This window comes from Protopterus annectens, chromosome 5.part0, assembly GCF_019279795.1.
Source record: "Protopterus annectens isolate FY-2018-M chromosome 5.part0, PAN1.0, whole genome shotgun sequence".
Taxonomy (NCBI): Eukaryota; Metazoa; Chordata; order Ceratodontiformes; family Protopteridae; genus Protopterus; species Protopterus annectens.
The window spans coordinates 828,306,323-828,326,563 of record NC_056735.1 but is presented as its reverse complement, the minus strand read 5'-3'; the positions used below and the strand labels follow the sequence as shown (position 1 = coordinate 828,326,563).

Below are 20,241 nucleotides of genomic sequence, written 5' to 3'. Positions count from 1 at the left end.
AAACTTAGAAAGTTGATAGAATAAAAGGTTATGCATTAGCATGAATTTTCTGATGGGTGTGAAGTCTGAAACTCAAATGTCTGCCATTATTTTCAGAATTCAGTCCTCAATAATTAGCCAGTGATTTGCCAAAAAAAAATTTATGAGGAACATACAGGAAATATAAGGCAAAAATATGGATATTCTTCAAAAATCTGGACAGTTGAGAGGTATGGCTAGAAATGATTTCATAAGAGATAGTTGTGGATGTGAGAGGGAAGTTAAAGCTAAATCTTTTAGCCAGTAGATTTGCTATGTCACCCTGGTTGGTGAAGGTTTTGCCATTTACCATTAGTTCCACACACTGCTGAGAATTACCTTTAAGATTTCTGACATAACTGAAGAAGGTATTGTGATTGTCTTTAGACTGGAAGGCTGTCCTGACCTTGTAATTTGCCTTGTTGGACTCCTGTTTAGTTTAATCAGAGAACTCTTGTTTCTGTGAGAGCTACTGTTTCTGATTTTGTCCATGACTTTTTTTCTTTTATTATATAGCCTGTTAAAATAAGGATTCCACCAGTGTGGTTTGTTTTTGGTGCTAGATCTGGTCTTAATTCTGGTAGGTATGACAGCCACAGTGCAGCACTTTTACCCATTTGCAAAGGGTTTCGGAAACAATTCTTCATAGGTAGGAGTATTCTCTGGGTTTGGAGGAGCAATAAATTTTGACAGACCATCACCGAATAGGATGTAGTGTACTTTAGTAAAGTTCCTAACTGTTATGGCTTTAGTTGGGTTTTCTGAGTTGAATTTTATTTTGAGGGAGACAGCTTTGTGAACTGACTTCACCAATGAGGATGTAAAATGGGGAGGAGGGGTGCAACACTCTCCCATATTGGGGAGTACTAGGTCCAATATGTTTGATCCTCTGGTTTGAGCGTGTACTATCTAGTCAAGGGTATGTGCATTCATGAAGTCCACAAAACGCTGTGCCTGTGAGTTAGAGGCAGTATATGTTTTCCAGAGTATAGAGATGTATGTAAGGGTTGTGAGCTTTGTGGGTAACAGAAGGTAACCTATAGCTGATACATGGTAGGAAACCTTGTCTATGAAGACTTGGATGAGGATGAACTCCAGGACATCATCCTGTTTAACCAGCCTAGAGTTGTATTTGCTGCTAACATAGATCGAGACACTTCCACCTTTAGTCCCTGTCTGTCCTGCTGTGAAAAGCACTGTAACAATCCACTGCTGGAATACTTTCTGCAGCTTTGAACCAAGTCTAGATAACAGCACCGATTTCTACATTACGCATAGTAAGGAGAGCTTACAGGGTGTGGATTTTCTTGCTTAGGCTCCTACCATTGAGTAATAACACCTAAGGTTGCTTTGAGTATTTTTTTTTTTTTTTTTTTGCTATGTTGGTGGTAGTTTTGTCATTTTGACATTGCCTAAAAGGGCAGTAAGGGGATGAATAAAGTTTTAGCCAATATCAAAAAGCTGAGAGGGGGCAGAAGCATACCATCCTTGCCAAAGCAACATGATCTGTTAATGATGTCCCCCCATGCTAATAGACACTGGGATTCCTGGAGTGACACTAGAAACTAAACCAAATATTAAAATCAATCATTTTCTCTTCATACTGTGGCATCATTCTTGGTAAAGGTAGAATGCTGCTCAATACATGGAACATATCCATCTGTGACATATATATTCAAAGTGATCCACAATGTGTCTTTTCATATAGTCAAGTGAGGTACAGCTCAGGTCATTTACACCCACATGAACTATGATAGAATCATATTGGTACCTGTGGTCCAGTGACCTGACAGCATGCATGATATTGTAGATCCTAGCTCCAGATCAGCAACAAACCATTGCCTTCTCCTTGTACAGAGTGCTGAGACAAGTATCTGTGCATCTTATAATAGAATTTCCAGAGACAAGAGTACTTGGTAAAATGTTTGCTTACCTTATGGGGTTGTTCTTGGGTGATTATTGGGTGTAGGCTTATTTGTAGTGTTAGGTGTTGCTTTTGGTGATCGCTGAGAGTAGGTTTGATGGCTTAGGAGGTCTTTGAGGTTTGGAGTGGTTTCTTTTAAGTGACACAGTATAAGAAGCTCTATGTGTGAGTGGTGAGCTATATGTGTGAAAGATGTCATGTGTGTGTGGTTTTGACAACCTTGTTTGTAAGCAGCCTTCAAGAAAGTTATGTATTTTCATATCTTGCATGCTGCGTTAGATTCTTTAAGGATTAAAAGATTATCTGAATACATGAGACAATTGCTACATTATCTCAGGGTGCCCATATCTACCAAGCTGGTCAAAGAGACATTAATAAGTTGAGCTATTATGGTTTAAGATCTTGGTTTTACAGGGGTCACCTGAGTCATGTCTAGGCTGAAGGCTAGATGTTAGATAGTGCTGTAATCTCAGTGCTGTGTTACACTATCTAGCTGCCCTAAGCTTAGCTACAAGCAAAGCCTTTCTGTGTTGCAGGTTAAAGTCTTAAGTACTAGCTTTATAGGTTTGTTATTTCACAGGGTACTGCTGCCCACCACTGAGTGGTGAATGGCTCTGCAAAAATATAGCAAACAGAAAAAGCTGAAAACTAACTTCTGTGCACTCTGGCCAATAAACTACTATACTTTAAGCTCCCTGGGCTGCTCTCAACTCAGAAAGACCAGGTAAAAACCTTCTGTCACAAGATGGATGATCCTGGAACTTATTAATGTAATAGCACAGGAAAACTAGCTCTCAAGTGCAAATTAACATTCAACTAAGTCCTTAAAAAGCCCTCTGGCTGATGAAACAATCTCTCTTTAAGCCTTCCTGTGTACTTCCCAACTTGGACTGACCAGGCTACTTTACTGCTTTCACTAGAATAGCAGTCCCAGTCTTCTTAATATAAAAGCACATTTTGGTTAGCCAAAAGTGAAAAGGCACCCTCTAGCTGCAACAATTAATTGTCACTTGAAGATCCTTTGTGTGTTTCCCAGCTTGCTCAGACCAGGCTACCTTTCTACTCGAACAAGAATTGCAGTCTTCTTAATGTAAAACACTTAACTCTCAACTGTCCAGATTTTTCACAGTATGACCAGATTTTTGTTTTATATTTTTGGTCTGTTCCTCATAATATTTGTGGGTTTCTGGTAATCACTGAGGACTGAAGTCAGTAAATAATAACATAACATTTGAGCACTGGAGTTCATATCACCCAGAAAATGCATTCTAATACAGATACTGTTATTCTAGCAACTTTCTAAGTTTATAAGAGCAATATTTAAAACCTTTTCTTATTTTTGGACCTTCGTGGCCACATTCCTTTAGGCTTTGTCCAGATTCCTTACATTAAGAGATTGAGAGATATGGTAAAAACCCAGTTTAATTAGCTAGAAGTGAGTGAAAAGGTACCAGAAACAAGTCTCACAACAAGCCATAAGTAACTGCAAAGCAATTCAAAGGCAGGAACACATACACTCACTTCAAGGCAATTTCAAAGTCACTAACAGTCTAAGGGGAAAGCCTTCCCAGTTTCTACTGTCAGTAGATGCATAGCTGGTTCAATTAACACCCTGGGCCAGTGCTATGAACCAGTGCCCACCCTTTCAGCTCTCCAAATGAAGAGCAAAAAAAAAAAAGAAAGAACATTCCTTCTACTCACACCAAGTAGCCAGATGCATGACATGACCTCTTTCCATCTTAGCAGTTTAGATCCTGTTTTTATGCCTGCCACCAATCCTCCTTCAATGCATTTTATTATTAAAAACATTTCTTCTTTTAAACTGTAGCAAACTGTTTGCTACAAATGTAGCAAACAGTTGTTACAGTTTATACCTGCCTGCATAGAGTAAATTCAGCTCTCATGTTTTAGTTAAAAAATATTTTTAAACTGTCAAAAGTTGCTACAGTTGCTACAGTTTATACCCTGCCTGCATGGAATGTTACTACTCTCAGGTTTTAGTTTAAAAAAAGATGTGTAGCATACCATTTGCTACAGTTTAGACCACATGTGGAGTGTTACAGTGCTCAGGTTTGACTGCAAATGCAATACTGGCTTTTAAAAACTGGTATTACATTAAAGATCAATCAGGTTTGGCTGATTGTTCCCCCCAATGCTTTGCAGCAGGGGCTGTTGCTCCTCTCACCCCACCATAGCTACACTACTGTCTGTCAGCAATCATAGGTTCATAGGAGGTTACTAGGCTAACAGCCCTAGAGCCCTTACAAACCTACCCAAATTTATACCGAGTAGATCCAATTGTTGGTGGTTAGGTGAGTGAAATTTGCAGAGGTAAGGGTCTATGGTGGTTAATAGTGACTTCGTCTGTACAGAAGAGCTATGGGCACCACCCCAGGAGTGAATCTGTGGTTACCCACCCATTGATCTAGGTTGTGTTTGAAGAGGGTCAGGGAGAGAATCTGTTTTATGTGAATTGAAAACTTGGCCCAGAGAAGTGGCAGTCTCTGGGGGATGTATCTATCTCTCCAGCATGACTTGTCCATGGCAGAGACCAGGTTAAGAGCTCTGGAATTAGTGATCCTCCTGCAGTCTGATTTATGAATATGTAGCATTTCCATCAGGACTGGGTCAGAGACTGCCCTGTAAGCCAGGCACAAGTCACCCATTAAAAACCTATAGGAGACAGACTACAATGACAGGGCTTTCAGTCTTTCTGCATAAGACTTGTTTTGTTTACCCTGTAATTTCTTGGTGAGAAACATCTGTGGTTTCCCTAATTGTTCAGGTGTCTGGTGAGATACATTCAAAAGGGTGTATTGTACTCAATTATTGGTCTGATGAGGGATGAATATAATGAAATTATAACATCTTTAGCTCTAGATGAAATGCATTTACTTACAAGGTGTGCCACACAGAAATATTTGGTGGTTAAAGAAAAGACTGCTATCAACCTCAATACCCAGATCACATACTACTGGGTTTACACCTAGGGGGTGCTGTCTATAATATAATTAGTAGGGGTGTCAGCTTTCTCAAAGGGAATAATATATATATATTTTTTTTCAATTTAATCCATGGCTTTGGCACCAATCATTAGTATCATTAGTCTGCATTAACTCTGTCTGCAGTATATTAAAATCGTTGGAGGCCTCAATGATTGCTCCCAATTTGCAACTGTCAGCAAACTTGGTCAGACACAGGCCACCCAAGTTTGCCTGAAATTCTGAGAAAGCAGTAAGTCAAGCAAAGGGGATAAGACTGGGAGGAGCTACTAGGACTAGTTATACAGTATTGGTAGGCAGCTAAAAAGTATAAAAGCAAAACAGGAACAGGGAAAGTGGAAGGGAACCTTGACCCAGCAGAGAAACCAAAAAAAACTATGCAAACTATGAAAATGCCTTAAATTAATAGCTTTAATTTCAGATAAAGAGCAAAAACACATAAAACTGATTTAAATGGTAAGATAAATACAATTATAAATGTACTTAAAATGTACTTCTCTGAATGCAAAAATGTAGTCCAAATGCTTTTGTTACCAGCTTGCAGCAGTTTCAACTCTGAGATGGTGGACTGCTCATGTAATATAAAATATTAAGGGGGCTGGGTTAATTACCACAGGCTCTAGTTACAATTAGTTACAACAAACTCAGAAAAACCAGCCCAGCAGAGAAACTAAAAAGCAATGTAGACTATCAAATGCCTTAAATTAATAGCTTTAACTTAAAAATACTTAAAATACAAAAAAATGATTTAAATAGTAAGGTAAGTACAGTCATAAATGTGTATAAATGTACCTAAAATGTACTTCTCTGAATGTAAAAATGCAGTCCAAATGCTTTTGTTGTCAACTTACAGCAGTCTCAAATCAAAGTTTCCTGAGTCCCACTATTACAAATTAATATAGTTTTATGGTAGGCTCTGGTTCCCACCCCTATTGATGTCAATTAGATATAGAGAGTACCAGTGCAGCTTCGTAGGTGAAAGGATTTATATCTTAAGGTTGAGTATAGGAATCAGAGAAGGTGTTAAGGCTGGATATATATATAAAAAAAGTATCTACTAATACATACATGGGGACCAGAATTAATTCAGACACATACAAGAATTCCAGCATATATTGCTTATTCAATATTTTAATGACAACTTTATGGCATTCTATTGTATTTATTTGTATTGTATTGCTAGCATAGCAAAAAGGCTACCTAAGTACCATGTGAGTGATCTTGCTGCATGTGAGATATTTGAAGACTGTTCTGCTTCTGAAATTACTGAGCAATCTTAAACAAGTCATTATAAATCTAATGTCTGGTTACCTCTGAAAATTAGCTACTTTTTTCCTCATTGGTCTTATTTAATTATGACAGAAAGCAAAACAAAAAGTATTTTCTGCATAAATTATTTTCAACCCATCATGACCCTTCAAGACAACACAAAAGCTTGGCAAAAATTTCTCATGTTAAATGAATTCAGTTACTTAGGAACTCATGAAACAAAGACTTGTTTTTAAGACCAATATGAACAAATGTGGCATTTTCATAAAATCATATTTTGCATGGCATGCCCATCAGTTTAATTTTTCTCACTCTGGTACTGTACCTCAAAAAAGATTACAGACAGGCAGTGTGAATCTTTATCTGGAAGGCTGTGATATCAGGCTATTATTAAACCACAAATGAGAAACAGCACCATTGTTGTATGTGTTTTAAAAGAAAGGACAGCTGACAGAAGACTATAGCTGTTATGTTTGTGAACAACTGCTATGAGGTTGATTTTAATTGATTGTAAGTCCCTGGAAACACTGAAGACATAATCAATAAACTTAGAAACAAATCTATGTACATCTTTATGTGTACTAACCAAATTCACAGTTTCGACCTTCAAATCCTTCTGGACAGAGACACACATAATTCTGAAAGTTGTCGCTACAAGTCCCACCATTTTGACAGGGGTTAGACTGACATTTCCCTCGATCTGCAATAATATAAGATCATAGATAAACCTCGCATTATGTTTCACATCACAGAAAATAATACAAAGCTTATTCATTTAGCAATTTACTTTTGCCAGCAGGGATCAACCACTACCACCACTTGTCTGATATCTGTTTTGCTACAAAAAATGATTGTTTCATCCAAGTGCTGTTATTTAGCAAAATAAACATAAAAATGTAGTTACACTGTAATTTTCTATGGTGATTTTAAAATATAATAATATAAAAATATTATCAAGATTAGTCTGAACTCCATGATGTCTAATCTACCATACCTATCCATATAATGTATTATAATCTACCTTCAAAATGCAAGTGAAGTTTAGCCTAAACATTTCACCAAATACCCATTTGTTCAGTTCCAATACATATAATTAAGATGCACACACACACACACACACACACACACACACACACACACACACACACACACACACACACACACACACACACACTTCTGGAATGGTCAAACTTCTAGGGCAACAGCATCCTTTGATGACATTCTGATTGTTTGTCTGTCAGAATCAGTATGTGAAACAAAGAAATTAAGGTTTCAATATTGCAAATTTAGTTTGCTTTAATAAGTACAAAGATCATTCATGTTTTCCTACAGCAGATCCCATCTCCATGCAAATACTAATATATTTATAATATTTATAATGTAATCTTGGAGAGACTGACTATGAAACAGGAAAAGCATACTAAATACCTGGACTTACTGGAGTAACTGGCCATACAGCCCAACATCTTACTCATGGGTGATTTTAATTACCCTACCACCAAATGGGAAACATACATGACCACAACCATGCTGGCTCAGAGGCTCTTGTACCTTGTCAATGTAAATTCTCTGGAACAACTCAAAAATATGTTCAGTCCAGTACTGTATACTATGCTGTGCCAAAGCATTGGTGTCTTTCTTATGTTTAATATCCCATTCCTTAAAGCATGCTCAATTAAACACTAAGACATTTTTCGGCATATGACTTATCATTGTTTTAATTGTTAGTTTTTAGGTTCTTAAAATGATTGTAACACAAAGGATTTCTTATTTATTGTATATGCCTTTTAGTGTTAATTGGCTTGTCCTATTTTTAACAGTTGATTAGCTGATTTTTATTTAAATTAGATGTATTTTAGCCATCAAGCAGTCTGATGATGCGGTGTAGTAATTGCAAAAGTGCTTACTTTTTTGCTTTACCTCTTTAGGTGTAATTAAACTGTGTTTGTGCCTAGCCGTGTTGGTCCAGTACTTTATTTTTATTTTACAGCAACAGCAATCTCCCTGCACAAAGGGAGACCATAATCCGACCCTGGGAATTATAGGCCCATAAGCATGACTAGCCTCATCTGTAAGGCCATGGAAAGAATCATTAAGGACTTTATTAACAAGGACATAGGTAATCTTCAAATTCTGGATTCCACCCAGTTCAGTTTTGTTAAAGGTTGATCATGCCTTATAAATATGGTTGACTTCTTTGAGAAAGTCACCAAAGCCCTGATGAGGGAAAGACACTGCATGCCACCTATCTTGACCTAGCCAAGGCACGTGACACAATCCCCACCTCTGGCATCATAGAGAGACTCTCTCATTTAGGAATTGACCCCTACAATACCAGATGGGTAGACAACTGGCTTACCAACAGGACACAAGCTGTCAAAGTGGGTGACTTCACCTCTAGTAAAATACCAGTCATCAGTGGTATACCACACAGTTCTGTGCTTGGCCCTTTATTGTTTGGAATTTATTTCTCAGAAGTCCAGACAAACAGGCCTGTGGCTGACCAAGTTCGCTGATGATTGCTCATTGAGAGAAATCATTGAGTCCCTTTATGATGTTAATATACTGCAGGCAGAGTTAGCACAGACAAATGATTGGTGCCAAAGCCATGGATTAAAGTTAAATGAAAAAAATGCATTATTATTCCCTTTGGGAAAGCTGACATCACTACTAATTACATTATAGACAGCACTCCCCTAAGTGTAGACCCAGTGGTACATGATCTGGGTACTCCAGTTGTTAGCAATCTGAACTTTGATCATCAGGTATCCACAGCAGTAAGGAAATCCTTCTATGTGGCACATCTTATAAGTAAAGGCAACACATCTAGATCTAAGGATATTAAAATTCCATTATACCCAGTCCTCATCAGACCAATAATTGAGTACAATGCTCCCTTTTTCATTTAACTCACCAAACACCTGCAACAGTTGGAGACACCACAGAGGTTTCTCACCAAGTAATTATAGGGTATACAAAACAAGTCTTATGTGGAAAGACTGAAAGCCCTGTCATTGCATTCTGTCTCCTACAGGCTGCTGTGGGGTGGCCTGTATCTGGCTTACAGGGCAGTCTCTGACCCACCCTTGATGAAAATGCTACACATTCATAAATCGAACTGCATGAGTGTCACTCACTCCAGGGATCTTAACCTAGCCTCTGACATGAACAGGTCATGCTGGAGAGATAGATGCATCTCCCAGAGTCTGCCACTTCTGTGGAACAAGCTTCAAATTCATGTGAAACAGAGCCCCTCCCTAACCCTTCCTCAAACACAATGCAGAGCAATGGATGGGTGATTGCAAATTCACTCATGTGGTGGTGCTCATGTTCCTCTTTAACAGAGGAAGTCAGTATTAACTACCATTGACCCTTACCCCTGCAAACTTCACTCACCTAACCCCTGGCAATTGGGGTAATTCAGAATAAATATAGCTAGGCTTGCAATGGCTGTAGGACCATTACCCTAGTAACTTTCTATGAACTTTGTAAGTGCATCCTGGCTGACACACCCATTGCAGGTAGGGAGTCTGAATTGTTGTGTATTCCTTTTCCCTTCCACTAACCATTCACAGCTGCAATCCATTAGCAACAAACAATGAGGTAGTGCCTACACTATGTTTACATCCCGCTACAAGTTTGGGATTCCGCAATTCTAATGAGTTCACACCACATCTGTATCTTCACCACGCTCGGAGGCATAAGTCTACACCATGACAAGGTAACCATGTAGCTAGGCTACTTGAAGATGAGACAGCTTATGTATTTGTAGAACACAGAGGACTGAGATTCCTTTAGTTTTATCTGCACTGAAGGCTTTTGATGTTGCTAAGGTATGCTTATATTTTTCAAGTATGTGCTAGATTTGTTCACATGTTACAAATAAAATTGTTATACAGACATTAGGGGATTAAACAGTTATCTGCATACACTTCTTATACTTCACTCTTGGCATGCATTGACTTTCACAGATAGGCAACTGGTACACATAAGTTGTGCCCGATGTCTGGTCCTACTGATATTGTGTTTTTGGCCTTGTAGACCACTGAGATGATCTGCTCTCTTGAGATAATATGCTAAGGACTGGTGCCAGGTATCCTTTGGGGGATGACTGGAGAGTCAGGTGGTGAAGTTATGCTCCAAATCTGTCATCTAGCAGATTGGCTATTATGTTATTACAAGTGTTATTCTTAAAGCTGGTTACCTTACAGTTTTTTCACTCTTATTCAGTGGCGACTGGTGATTTCAAATCAAAGGGGGCTGCAGGAGATACCTGAATGGGGTGGAACCAACTACATAGGGGTGGGGTTAACTTAACAGGGAGGGGCTATGTTACATTGGGAACAACACTGATCATGCTTACCATTTTACATAAAATAAGTGCCCAATCATGATTGCACATGCTGAGTAGTCTTCCAAATACTAGACTAAATCACATTTCAGAGTTAATGAATTGTTTAGGTTATGGTATAACATCACAAAGACCAAACATCTCTAAACAGTAAAGTAGTGGTTGGTCTTGGCTGCATGAAACTATTATGCGTACACATGATGCAGCAAACATACATTATACTGTATCATGTAATCTGCATTTTGTACCATGCCAAGTGAAAAGTAAGGAGATTTGGAAATCCCAGTCTACCATCTTAATTTATTATTCACAATTAAAGCTTTTTAACCCTGAAAAAAACTATTAGGTTAAAAAAAAAAATTCATCCACAAGCAGTCCACAAAACACGCTACTTACCTGGTATCTGTTTGACCCCTGCCAGGATATTTTATCAGAAAAAAAGACATCCACAGTCAATGCCTAATGTGCCAGTGGTTCTGAGAGACAGTGACACAGGCTTGTATGCCAGTTGACTTTACCAAAATACACCTTAATTTTGCAAAGCCAGAATTACAACAGTAAACAGCAGGGCCAGTCAGCCTCTTTAATTCACAAACAGCTCCCCCTCCCCATTACTGAACAAAAGAATCTGCTTTGACACTGCCAGGATTAGAATAGAAATAATAGCAACAGTTAGGTACATACTTGCATTAATTTCATTTAGTTGACAGAATCATGAGTCAACTCTTATGTGTGCCAGCTCACCTTACACAAATACAGATTTCATTTTATTTTACTCTTGTTTACCCAGGTAAAACTCTTTTCAGCATATATCCGGGGAGAAAAGCTCTAACATATTAAAAACCTTTTTAAACAGATATTCAATATATACATCAACAGATATAAAATAACATACCTTAAGAACGCATCATACATTTGATAATTAGATTACATTCATCTGAAAGTACAGATAACTATTACAGTCTTGCAAAGTCAGAATTATAACAACAGTAAACAGCAGGGTCAGTTGTTTCATTCACACATAGCTCAAATCCCTATTACCCACCCCAGCCACAGTATCTGATTTGATTTAGTGAGGTTAAAAGACAAAAAAATGATAAAAGACAAGATTTTTATTAATATGTATTTTTTTCATTGTTAGTCATATGAATTTTTTTCTCATAAATAATTGCCAGAGTTCAGAGCTTGTGGTCGATCTTATTTCACTCAAATTTACGTTACTCTTGCAATGCAAGTCAGAAGTACACCAGTAAGGCCAGTCCTTTCATTCACACATACTAGGCATAGTCCCCCAGCCTGACTGCCTACCCAAGTATCTGATTTGAACCTAGAAGGTATAAAATAATGAAGAGAGAAGACAATGGTTACATTACTGTTTTCTTTCACATCACATAGTCAAGAGCTTGCAGGTTATCGTACTTCAGTTCACCCATACACACTTAGTCATTCAAGGCCAGAGTTCCAACAACAACAGCAAAACATCCACACACCATCCTAATCTTAATTCACCCAGAAAAAAGCTATTAAGTTAAAAAAAAAACATTATATCCAGAAGCAGTCACGAAAACATACTTGTACCAAGTATATGTTTGACCCCTGCCAGGATATTTTATTAGAAAAAAGACATTCTCAATTAAGCAGCCTCCAAAGCACACTGCCTTCTTAGTGTCTGGTTAACCCTGCTAGGATATTATATTAAAAAAATCATCAACAGCCCCCAAAACACACTGCCTCCTTAAAAAGCATCAACAGTCCAGAAAACACATTGCTTCCCTAATATCTGCTTAACCCTGCTAGGATGTTATATTAAAAAAAAGAAAGTTATCAACAGCCCCCCAAAACACACAGACCATTAGTATCTGGTTGAGTTCTGCCAGCAAAAACATATAGAAAGTATCTGGTTCGCCCTGCCAGGAAAAAAAAAATAACTGATAATTATTTTTGCAGGGGTGGGGGTTCATTTATAAATAGATTTCCTTGGCTTCTCTTAACTTAAAGTTTGATTCTGAATTTTGCTCAGAGTCAAAAAAAATAATCCGATCAATGGATGTGCTGTTTATAAAACAATTTCCTTCATCTCTCGCTCTCTCTCCCTCACAATTTAACTATGTCCAATTAAAGCACAGGAAGAGAACACAAGAGTAAAAGGACTAGTCAGCAGCTGCAGCACATACTTGGATTACTTCATAGGCTGTTGACTTAACAGTCCTATCAGTCTCCAGCTTTCTGCAATTAAAATCAGTATGACTTCTGGGCATCTTTGTAAATGCCTGCAGTCTTCCCAATCTGGACTGTTTTAAAAAAGTTCAGTGACAAAAAGATAGTGCTTTTTTCTGTTGTTAACAATTGGAAATCAAGCATGCATGCCTTTAGTTCCGAGTTCTGCATCACATCGCTTCTTCGGCTTTACACACTAGTTTGCAGTTCAAACTACTATGAATGTGTAAAAAACTACTAATTAACTTTTTTTTTTATTTTTTTTTGTGACAAAATTGGAGGAACTGCAGCCCAACACTCTGGTACCACAAGCCACCCTTGATCTTATTGCATGGCAATATAAAGTACTATATTGTCAATGACATAGATGGCCCATGAACACTACCAGGGTGTACTAGACTTTGTGTTGTAAATGTGTACACATTTTGTAAAAATTGTATGGAAAGCATTTATAACAAGTTAATTATGTGTTATTCCTTACATTGTACAAACTGTCATTTTCCTGTTGTTTTGTGGGTGGGGCAGCCAAGTACTAGTTGTGCGTTTCTACATCACCTGTTGGGTTTCTAGAGTTTTGTGTGTACAGGGACAATTGCATGTAATCAGTGGCATGTTGTAGCATAGCATTCAGGAATTCATGTAGGATTCTGGATTCTGATGTCTGTGACAGCCGCAGCGTATGCCCTGTTGGCCTCTGCAAAGTTCCTCTAGCTGATATTCTAAGTGCTGCACATACCTTAGTCTCCACAGGTATTGGTTCCTCTTGGTTTGTCCTTGATCTCAGTTGTGGACAACAGAGGTTGCAGAGTTTCTGTAGTATGCCTCTATCCACCCTGTAGCATTTTACGATTTCCACATCATCCAGACAATGATAAGTTAATAAGGGTCTAAATACCCATCTCCTTCTTGGCCGGTGTCTGCTTGCAACAGCAGCAGTATCGACTTGTGCATGTTGCACACACATATGTGTGCAGTGCACGCGCAGGTGTAGCTGAAGTAGATATGGGTTCCTTCCTACCTGACTCTGGTGACACCCCTATAGGCTCAACATAACAAGTGGCAAGAAGTACAGTTTTTATTCTAGCTGACACATCTAACTTAAAAGGCAATAGCACAACAACAAACAAATTATTTCAACAGTGTACCAGTTAGCAATAAGTCAAGGTAAGATATGCATGCAATGAAAACATACATTCACCCTCTTCCCCAGAACTCAACAGAAAAAGGTCTAGACAGTCAAACATGCACAAAGAAAGCAACATCAATGAGCAGTAAAGCTTTATAATGCAGCAATACAAACATGGAAAAAGATGCAATGTCATTAAGCAATAAAAGAGTTATAACACGACAATAGAGATATGAGAAAATGCAATGTCATTGAGCAGCAAAATTCTTGAAGGCAGCAGTCCTAACGTGAGCAAAATGCAATGTCAATGAACAATGAAAATTTATAATGCAACAATACAAATATGAGAAAATGCAATGTCATTGAGCAGTACTAACACCCTCAACCCTCCTGATCAATTCTAAACAGACCAGCTATGAAACAATCTATTATACCCTGTTCATTGGCAATTGACTACTTACAGTCTTGCTTCCGGCATGATGGGGCTCAAGAGTTGAGCTCATATGAATCCCAGTTATTTGTAATCCACAAAGCATTTGGGGGGGGGGGGGTGGAATCCACAATCTTAAATAATATAAAATTATGGCCAGAGTCTCTTACCACTCTGTTGAGAATATCCTAGTGACCAGGCACCATGGTTCCTCTGATAAGAAAAGTAGAAAATCACCTGCCAGAACTCTGGTAATTATCTATGGCTTCTCTGTACTAGGCTCAAAGGAACTCCTTTTCTTGCTGAATAATATGCAGACATTGAACTACTGGTTTCAGACTTCTCTCCTGATTTCACAAAATACCATCATCCATGATTTCAGCAAAAGGCAGATACAATCTGCTACTTCACTTCCCTGTCCAAAAGCACTAGAAAGAAAATCCAGTCATGCTGCAAGGCCCTTTTTCCCTTCAGCTCCCTGATTCAGTCTTCCCTCCTTCAGCTAGTATCTCAGTCTCCTCTTTCACTTTTGAAATTGTCTTTTATTTCTCTGAAAAGGAAAGCCACCTTGTGGTGTAATGAAAAACTACAGTCTATTACTTTTACAATGAAATACAGTGGGAGCTATACTCTCCCCCACTTGAACATCTTGGGTCCTCCCAAGAACTGAACAATATTTTTGTATTCAAAGGGTACATTCCACCAAGGGTAACCAGCCTTATGCTTAACTTAGGATGGGGTGTCACCACTGGAGTAGGAGGCATAGGGAGTATGGGTGCAGACTTTCCGATGAGCTGTGGTCACAGGTTCCTGTGTACTATGACCCGAATTGTTATATGTAACTCTCTGTGGGGGCTGAATCAGTCTCTGCAGTTCTGGTTCAGAAGAGACAGCTAAGGAATTTTGCTCGAAAGGTTTGTCACTCACATCACATTCAATGTCCAGTTCTTCAGAAGGCATATTTTCTACTTCTAAGATCTCCTCTTGTATAACTTCACTTTCATTTTCCATAATGGTATGACTGTCCTCAGCACTATTTTATGAAGTTTGCCTAGCAGGGCCTCCATCAGTATCAGGTTCTGCAAGAGGTACAGAAACATTGCTTAGACCGTTGTTAGGTCTAGGCTGCTTGATATGACAAGGAACAAATTCTGATGCATTTACATTGGATTACAACCCACAGGGTCTTGAACGCCCTCATAAAAAAGCCCACTGAAACCCCAGTCATCATCACTGTCCTCCTCTCCCTCAGTACAATGAAGCATAGGCTCTTGAACATTGGAAAGGATAGTTCCTCTCCATCTTAGCCTTCTGGATCATCTTGAGTTGGGCTTCTGCAGAGCCATTCTAGGTTCCGGATTCATGAGTCTCACTGATTTTGCCAAAGGCATTAAGTTGTTGCGGTGCCAGGTTTTAATGGGTCCTTCTTTCCCCTCAGGGCAAACTTGGTAGACAAGGATATTAGGTAGCTGAGAACAAATTATGTAAATCTCAGATCACCAGTGGTCATCTAGTTTATGCTTTCCTTGTAGTCCCAAATTTCTCAAACGTTCTCTGTCCCCTGGCTGCAAGTCATGCATCTTTATTTTTTGTCATAGTGAGCCTTGTTTCACTGATGTCTTTGTCCTGTTGATTTTTCAGCAAGCTCATAAGCCTGTCTGAGGTTCTTCTTGAATCTCTCCACATAACTGCCATGAGATCGAACTGGTGTATCATCAGCTGTGACTCCAAACGTGACATCAACAGGAAGACGAGCTTCTCTTCCAAACATTAGGAAGTAAGAAGAGAATCCTATAGCATCATTTTTAGTACTGTTGTAAGCATGCACCACTGTGGCTACATGTCTATTCCATTGACTCTTCTTCTCAGCAGATAGTGTCCCCAACACGTCTAGTAAAGTTCTGTTGAAACGCTCAGGCTGAGGATCCCCTTGAGGATGATAAGGAGAGATGCGGCTTTTTTGGACTCCCAACAGAGTGAGTAGTTCATGGAGAAGCTTGCTCTCAAAATCACATCCTTGATCAGAGTGTATCTTTTTTGGCAGGCCATAGTGTACAAAGAACTTCTCAACTAGTAGTTTTGCCACTGTAATAGCTTTCTGATCGCGAGTGGGAAATGCTTGAGTGTATCTGGTATAATGGTCTGTCACCACCAGAACATTACTGATCCCGCCTTCATCTGGTTCTATGCACAGAAAATCTATACAGACCAGTTCCATGGTCCACTACTTTCCATTTGACCCAACGAGGCAGCGCTGGTTTCTCTGAATGCAACAAAGACATGTACAACAATAATCCTCAACATCTTGCTTCATGCATGCCCAGTAGAACCTGTCTCATACCAGACCCTATCATAACCAAGATGACCATGCTCCTCATGCAACGACCGGAGTACTACTTCTCTATACTTTTGAGGAAGCAACAATTGCCATTTTTTCACTGACAAGTGCACTTGGAGATCTCCTATACACTAGTTCTGTATCTGGAGTCTGTCACATTCTTTGGCCAAAAGTCTTGCCAGAGGATGAATATCCATGCGAAGCATATTAACATGTTTCTTCTCTAAAGCAGCTACCACCAGCTGACCTAAGGGGTCTTCACTTTGATCTCTCCTGAGGTCACTGTTACTCAAAGCTGGTAGTAATGAAGCCTGTAAAGTGACCAGATTACAGTAAGCTTGAGGTATGTTTGCTGCAGACAGACCCAACTTCTGGGCCCAACATTCAGTGTGTTGATAGCAGGTTGCAATCTGACACATAGCTCTCACCCCTGGTGCTGGAATTTCCACCCACTCATCGTCAGGGTGTAAATCTCCCTGAGGTCTTCTGGACAGACCATCAGCATCTCCATTTTTGTGTTCTGGGTGATATTTCAAACTGAAATTATAGTTGCATAGAGCTGCCATCCATTTGTGGCCAGTAGCATCTAGCTTTGCAGTGGTCTGGATGTATGTCAGAGGATTGTTGATAGTCTGCACTTCAAACTCAGCCCCATAGAGATAGTCATGCAGCTTGTTCACTACCGCCCACTTTAAAGCAAGGAATTCCAACTTCTGTGCAGGGTAGTTTCTTTCTGTGGGGGATAAACTCCGACTGATAAAAGCCACAGGTCTCAGCTTCTTGTCATACTCCTGGTAAAGGACTCCTCATAAGCCATCCCTGCTAGAATCCACATGTAAAGAGTATGGCTTTGTTGAGTCAGCATATGCCAGCACAGGGGCATGTGTGAGGCAATACTTAAGCTGTTCAAATGACTCTTCTCACTCAGGAGCCCAACAACTCTCAATGCGTTCTTTAGAACCTCTCGGTCCCTTAGGTTTTCTTCACAAGGATATCTTCATCTGTTTCATCTGCTTTCTCATCATTTCGGAGCAAATGGTTGAGGGGTCTTACTATCTTTGAAATTCCTTCCACAAACCTTCTATAGTAACTGCAGAACCCCAGAAAAGATCACAGCTCTGTGATAGTTTTGGGTCTGGACCAAGATGTCACCACTTCAACTTTGCTAGGATCTGTGGATATTCCATTTGCAGACACTACATGTCCCACATAGGTCACTGAAGGTTGGAAGAACTTGCACTTGTCCAATGACAACTTCAGGCCTTCCTTCTCAATCCTGTCCAATACCTTCATCAGTCTTTCTTTGTGCTCCTCTAGTGTCCTCCCAAAGACAATGATGTCATCCACATAGACTAAGACCTCCAGGAGATGCATGTTTCCAACTGTTCTTTCCATGATTCCCTGGAAAGTTGCCGGTGCATTTGATAAACCTTGAGGTAGGCGATCAAACTCAAAAAATCACAAAGGGGTGATGAAGGCAGTCTTCTCTTTATCTTCTGGGTGCATAGGGATTTGATAGTATCCACTCCTTAAGTCTAGCACACTGAACCTCTTACTGCCCACCAGGCAACTTAGAGCATCTTCAATCCGGGGAGTTGCGTACTGGTCTGGAGTGGTTTGCTGATTCAGATTGAGATAGTCAACACACATGCAAATTGACACATTCTTTTTTCTGACAACGATAATGGGAGAGGCATATGGAGTTCTTGACTCTCAAATTATCCCTGTGGCTTTTAGTTCTTCCAAATGTTTTCTTAAGTCCTCCAGGTCTCCTGGAGCTACTCTTCTGGAACATTCCCTGAAAGGCCGGTCCTCTTTTAATCTTATTTGGTGTTCTGCACTTTTTGCACAGCCCACATCTATTTCACTACTAGAAACACAATTTTTCTTTTTCATTAGTAGCTCTTTAACTCTGGTTAGCCACTTAGGAGGCAAGAGACCACATCCTATATCAATATCTTCCAGCTTCAACTCGTTGGCCCTGCTCTCATTCCTTGTCAACACAGAAGCAGGTAAGGGAGTGGCAGCATAAACATTTCCCAAACACACTTGTGAATGCAGGACAATGGGAGTACTTCCTTTATTCTTTAACCCCACAGGCAAAATGTCATAAGAATGCTTTAACTTGTCCACAGGCCAAACTTCTGGGACTAGTTCCAGCCCCTGTGGCAAGTCACTTTCTGGATTCATTTCCATCATGAGATGAGAGGAAACTGTTTGTCCACACATCCTCACTTTGGCTCTCAAGTAGGTGACCTGACCAGGAAGAATTATATGCTCTTTCCCAAACAGGGTTCACACATGACCAGTTTCATCTTTATTACTATCCATCTCCCTTTGAAGGGTACAGAAAACTGGTCTCAGGAGGGGATGTAGTGTTGGGTGTTCCTGGGTCAACTGAGGCATTAGCATTCTTCTGACGAGGTCAGTATTTGTCCCCACTAAAATAGATACTGAATCCTTTCCTTTTGGTCTGGGGCACACAACAGCAAATGTTTCAAAAACTTCTGTTGACCCAACAACTGAAGTGGAAAATTCTAACTTGAGTGAGACATAACCATCATAAGGGATCTTTGTGTCACTTAGCCCACCAATCTCCAAATCTTCTAACTTTTCAAGTGGCAAATGTTTTAAGCATTTTTTTAAAAGTCTCAGTACAGAATGGTGATTTGTACACCAGTATCCAACAGTGCTTTACTATACACTCCTTCTATTTTTACTGACACGACAGGGGACGGTTCCAGTAGGTCATCGGGTAGTTTCTGTTTCCGATGCTGCTCAGCTGTATGGCAGTCAGCATGTGGTTGAGGTGACCTTGCCATTTTAACAGATAAGACTCTTGCTTAGTAATGCTTTGTGGTCTCAGATGCTGAAATTTTGGCTGAGATGACTTTCCAATTCAGTTGTTCACCTTAGATGAGCTAGAAATGTGCATAGTAGGTAGTTTCTCACCCCTATTACAAGGATTTGTGTGGAAAAGAGATCCAGGATGCTATCTTTTGATGTTAGATTTTTATGGAGCTCTTTGTAACTGGGCACTCGGCTGGCTCCTTCACTGAGGCCCTTTGAAGTATCCCTGCATTTTCACTAGCCAGTAATAATTTGTTCACTTTTTTCAAGTTGTCTGCATTAGGACACTTTTGCTTTATATGCCCTACATACCCACAGTGAAAACAAAATCCAGTAGGAGCTCTGAACATTGGCTGAATCGGTTCTTCCCTGAGTCCTTTCATGGAGGTTCTAGCTGATGTATTCCTCCCTTCAGCTAAAGTTACCATGGCTTTCTGCAGTTCTGCAACTGTCTTGGTGACTTGAGCTGTGGCAACAACCTTCTTTAGGATGATCTGGTGGAGCATTTTATCTAATCATTTAATGTAATCAGATAGTTTCTCACCAACTTCTTGGTATGTATGTTCAAACTGATACAGTAGGTCAGTAGCCCTCTCGGTCCTTCCAAACACATCCTGCAGTACTCCTAAATAGTCCTTGGCCATGCAATCTTGATTATCCATCCTTATGTTGTGTATGGTATCTGCAGCTAATCCCTTTAGACTTTCAGCTATCAG

At 39.6% G+C, this 20,241-nt stretch overlaps 1 protein-coding gene across 1 annotated transcript in view; it reads right to left on the bottom strand.

The window, feature by feature from the left end:
* Nucleotides 1–20,241, bottom strand: part of LOC122802225 (coagulation factor VII-like) — a 794,227-nt gene that overhangs the window by 502,549 nt on the left and 271,437 nt on the right. Inside the window, exon 4 of the mRNA XM_044071885.1 lies at nt 6,800–6,913. Within this exon, the coding sequence (XP_043927820.1) occupies nt 6,800–6,913 (114 nt within the window). The remainder of the gene's footprint in view (nt 1–6,799; nt 6,914–20,241) is intronic.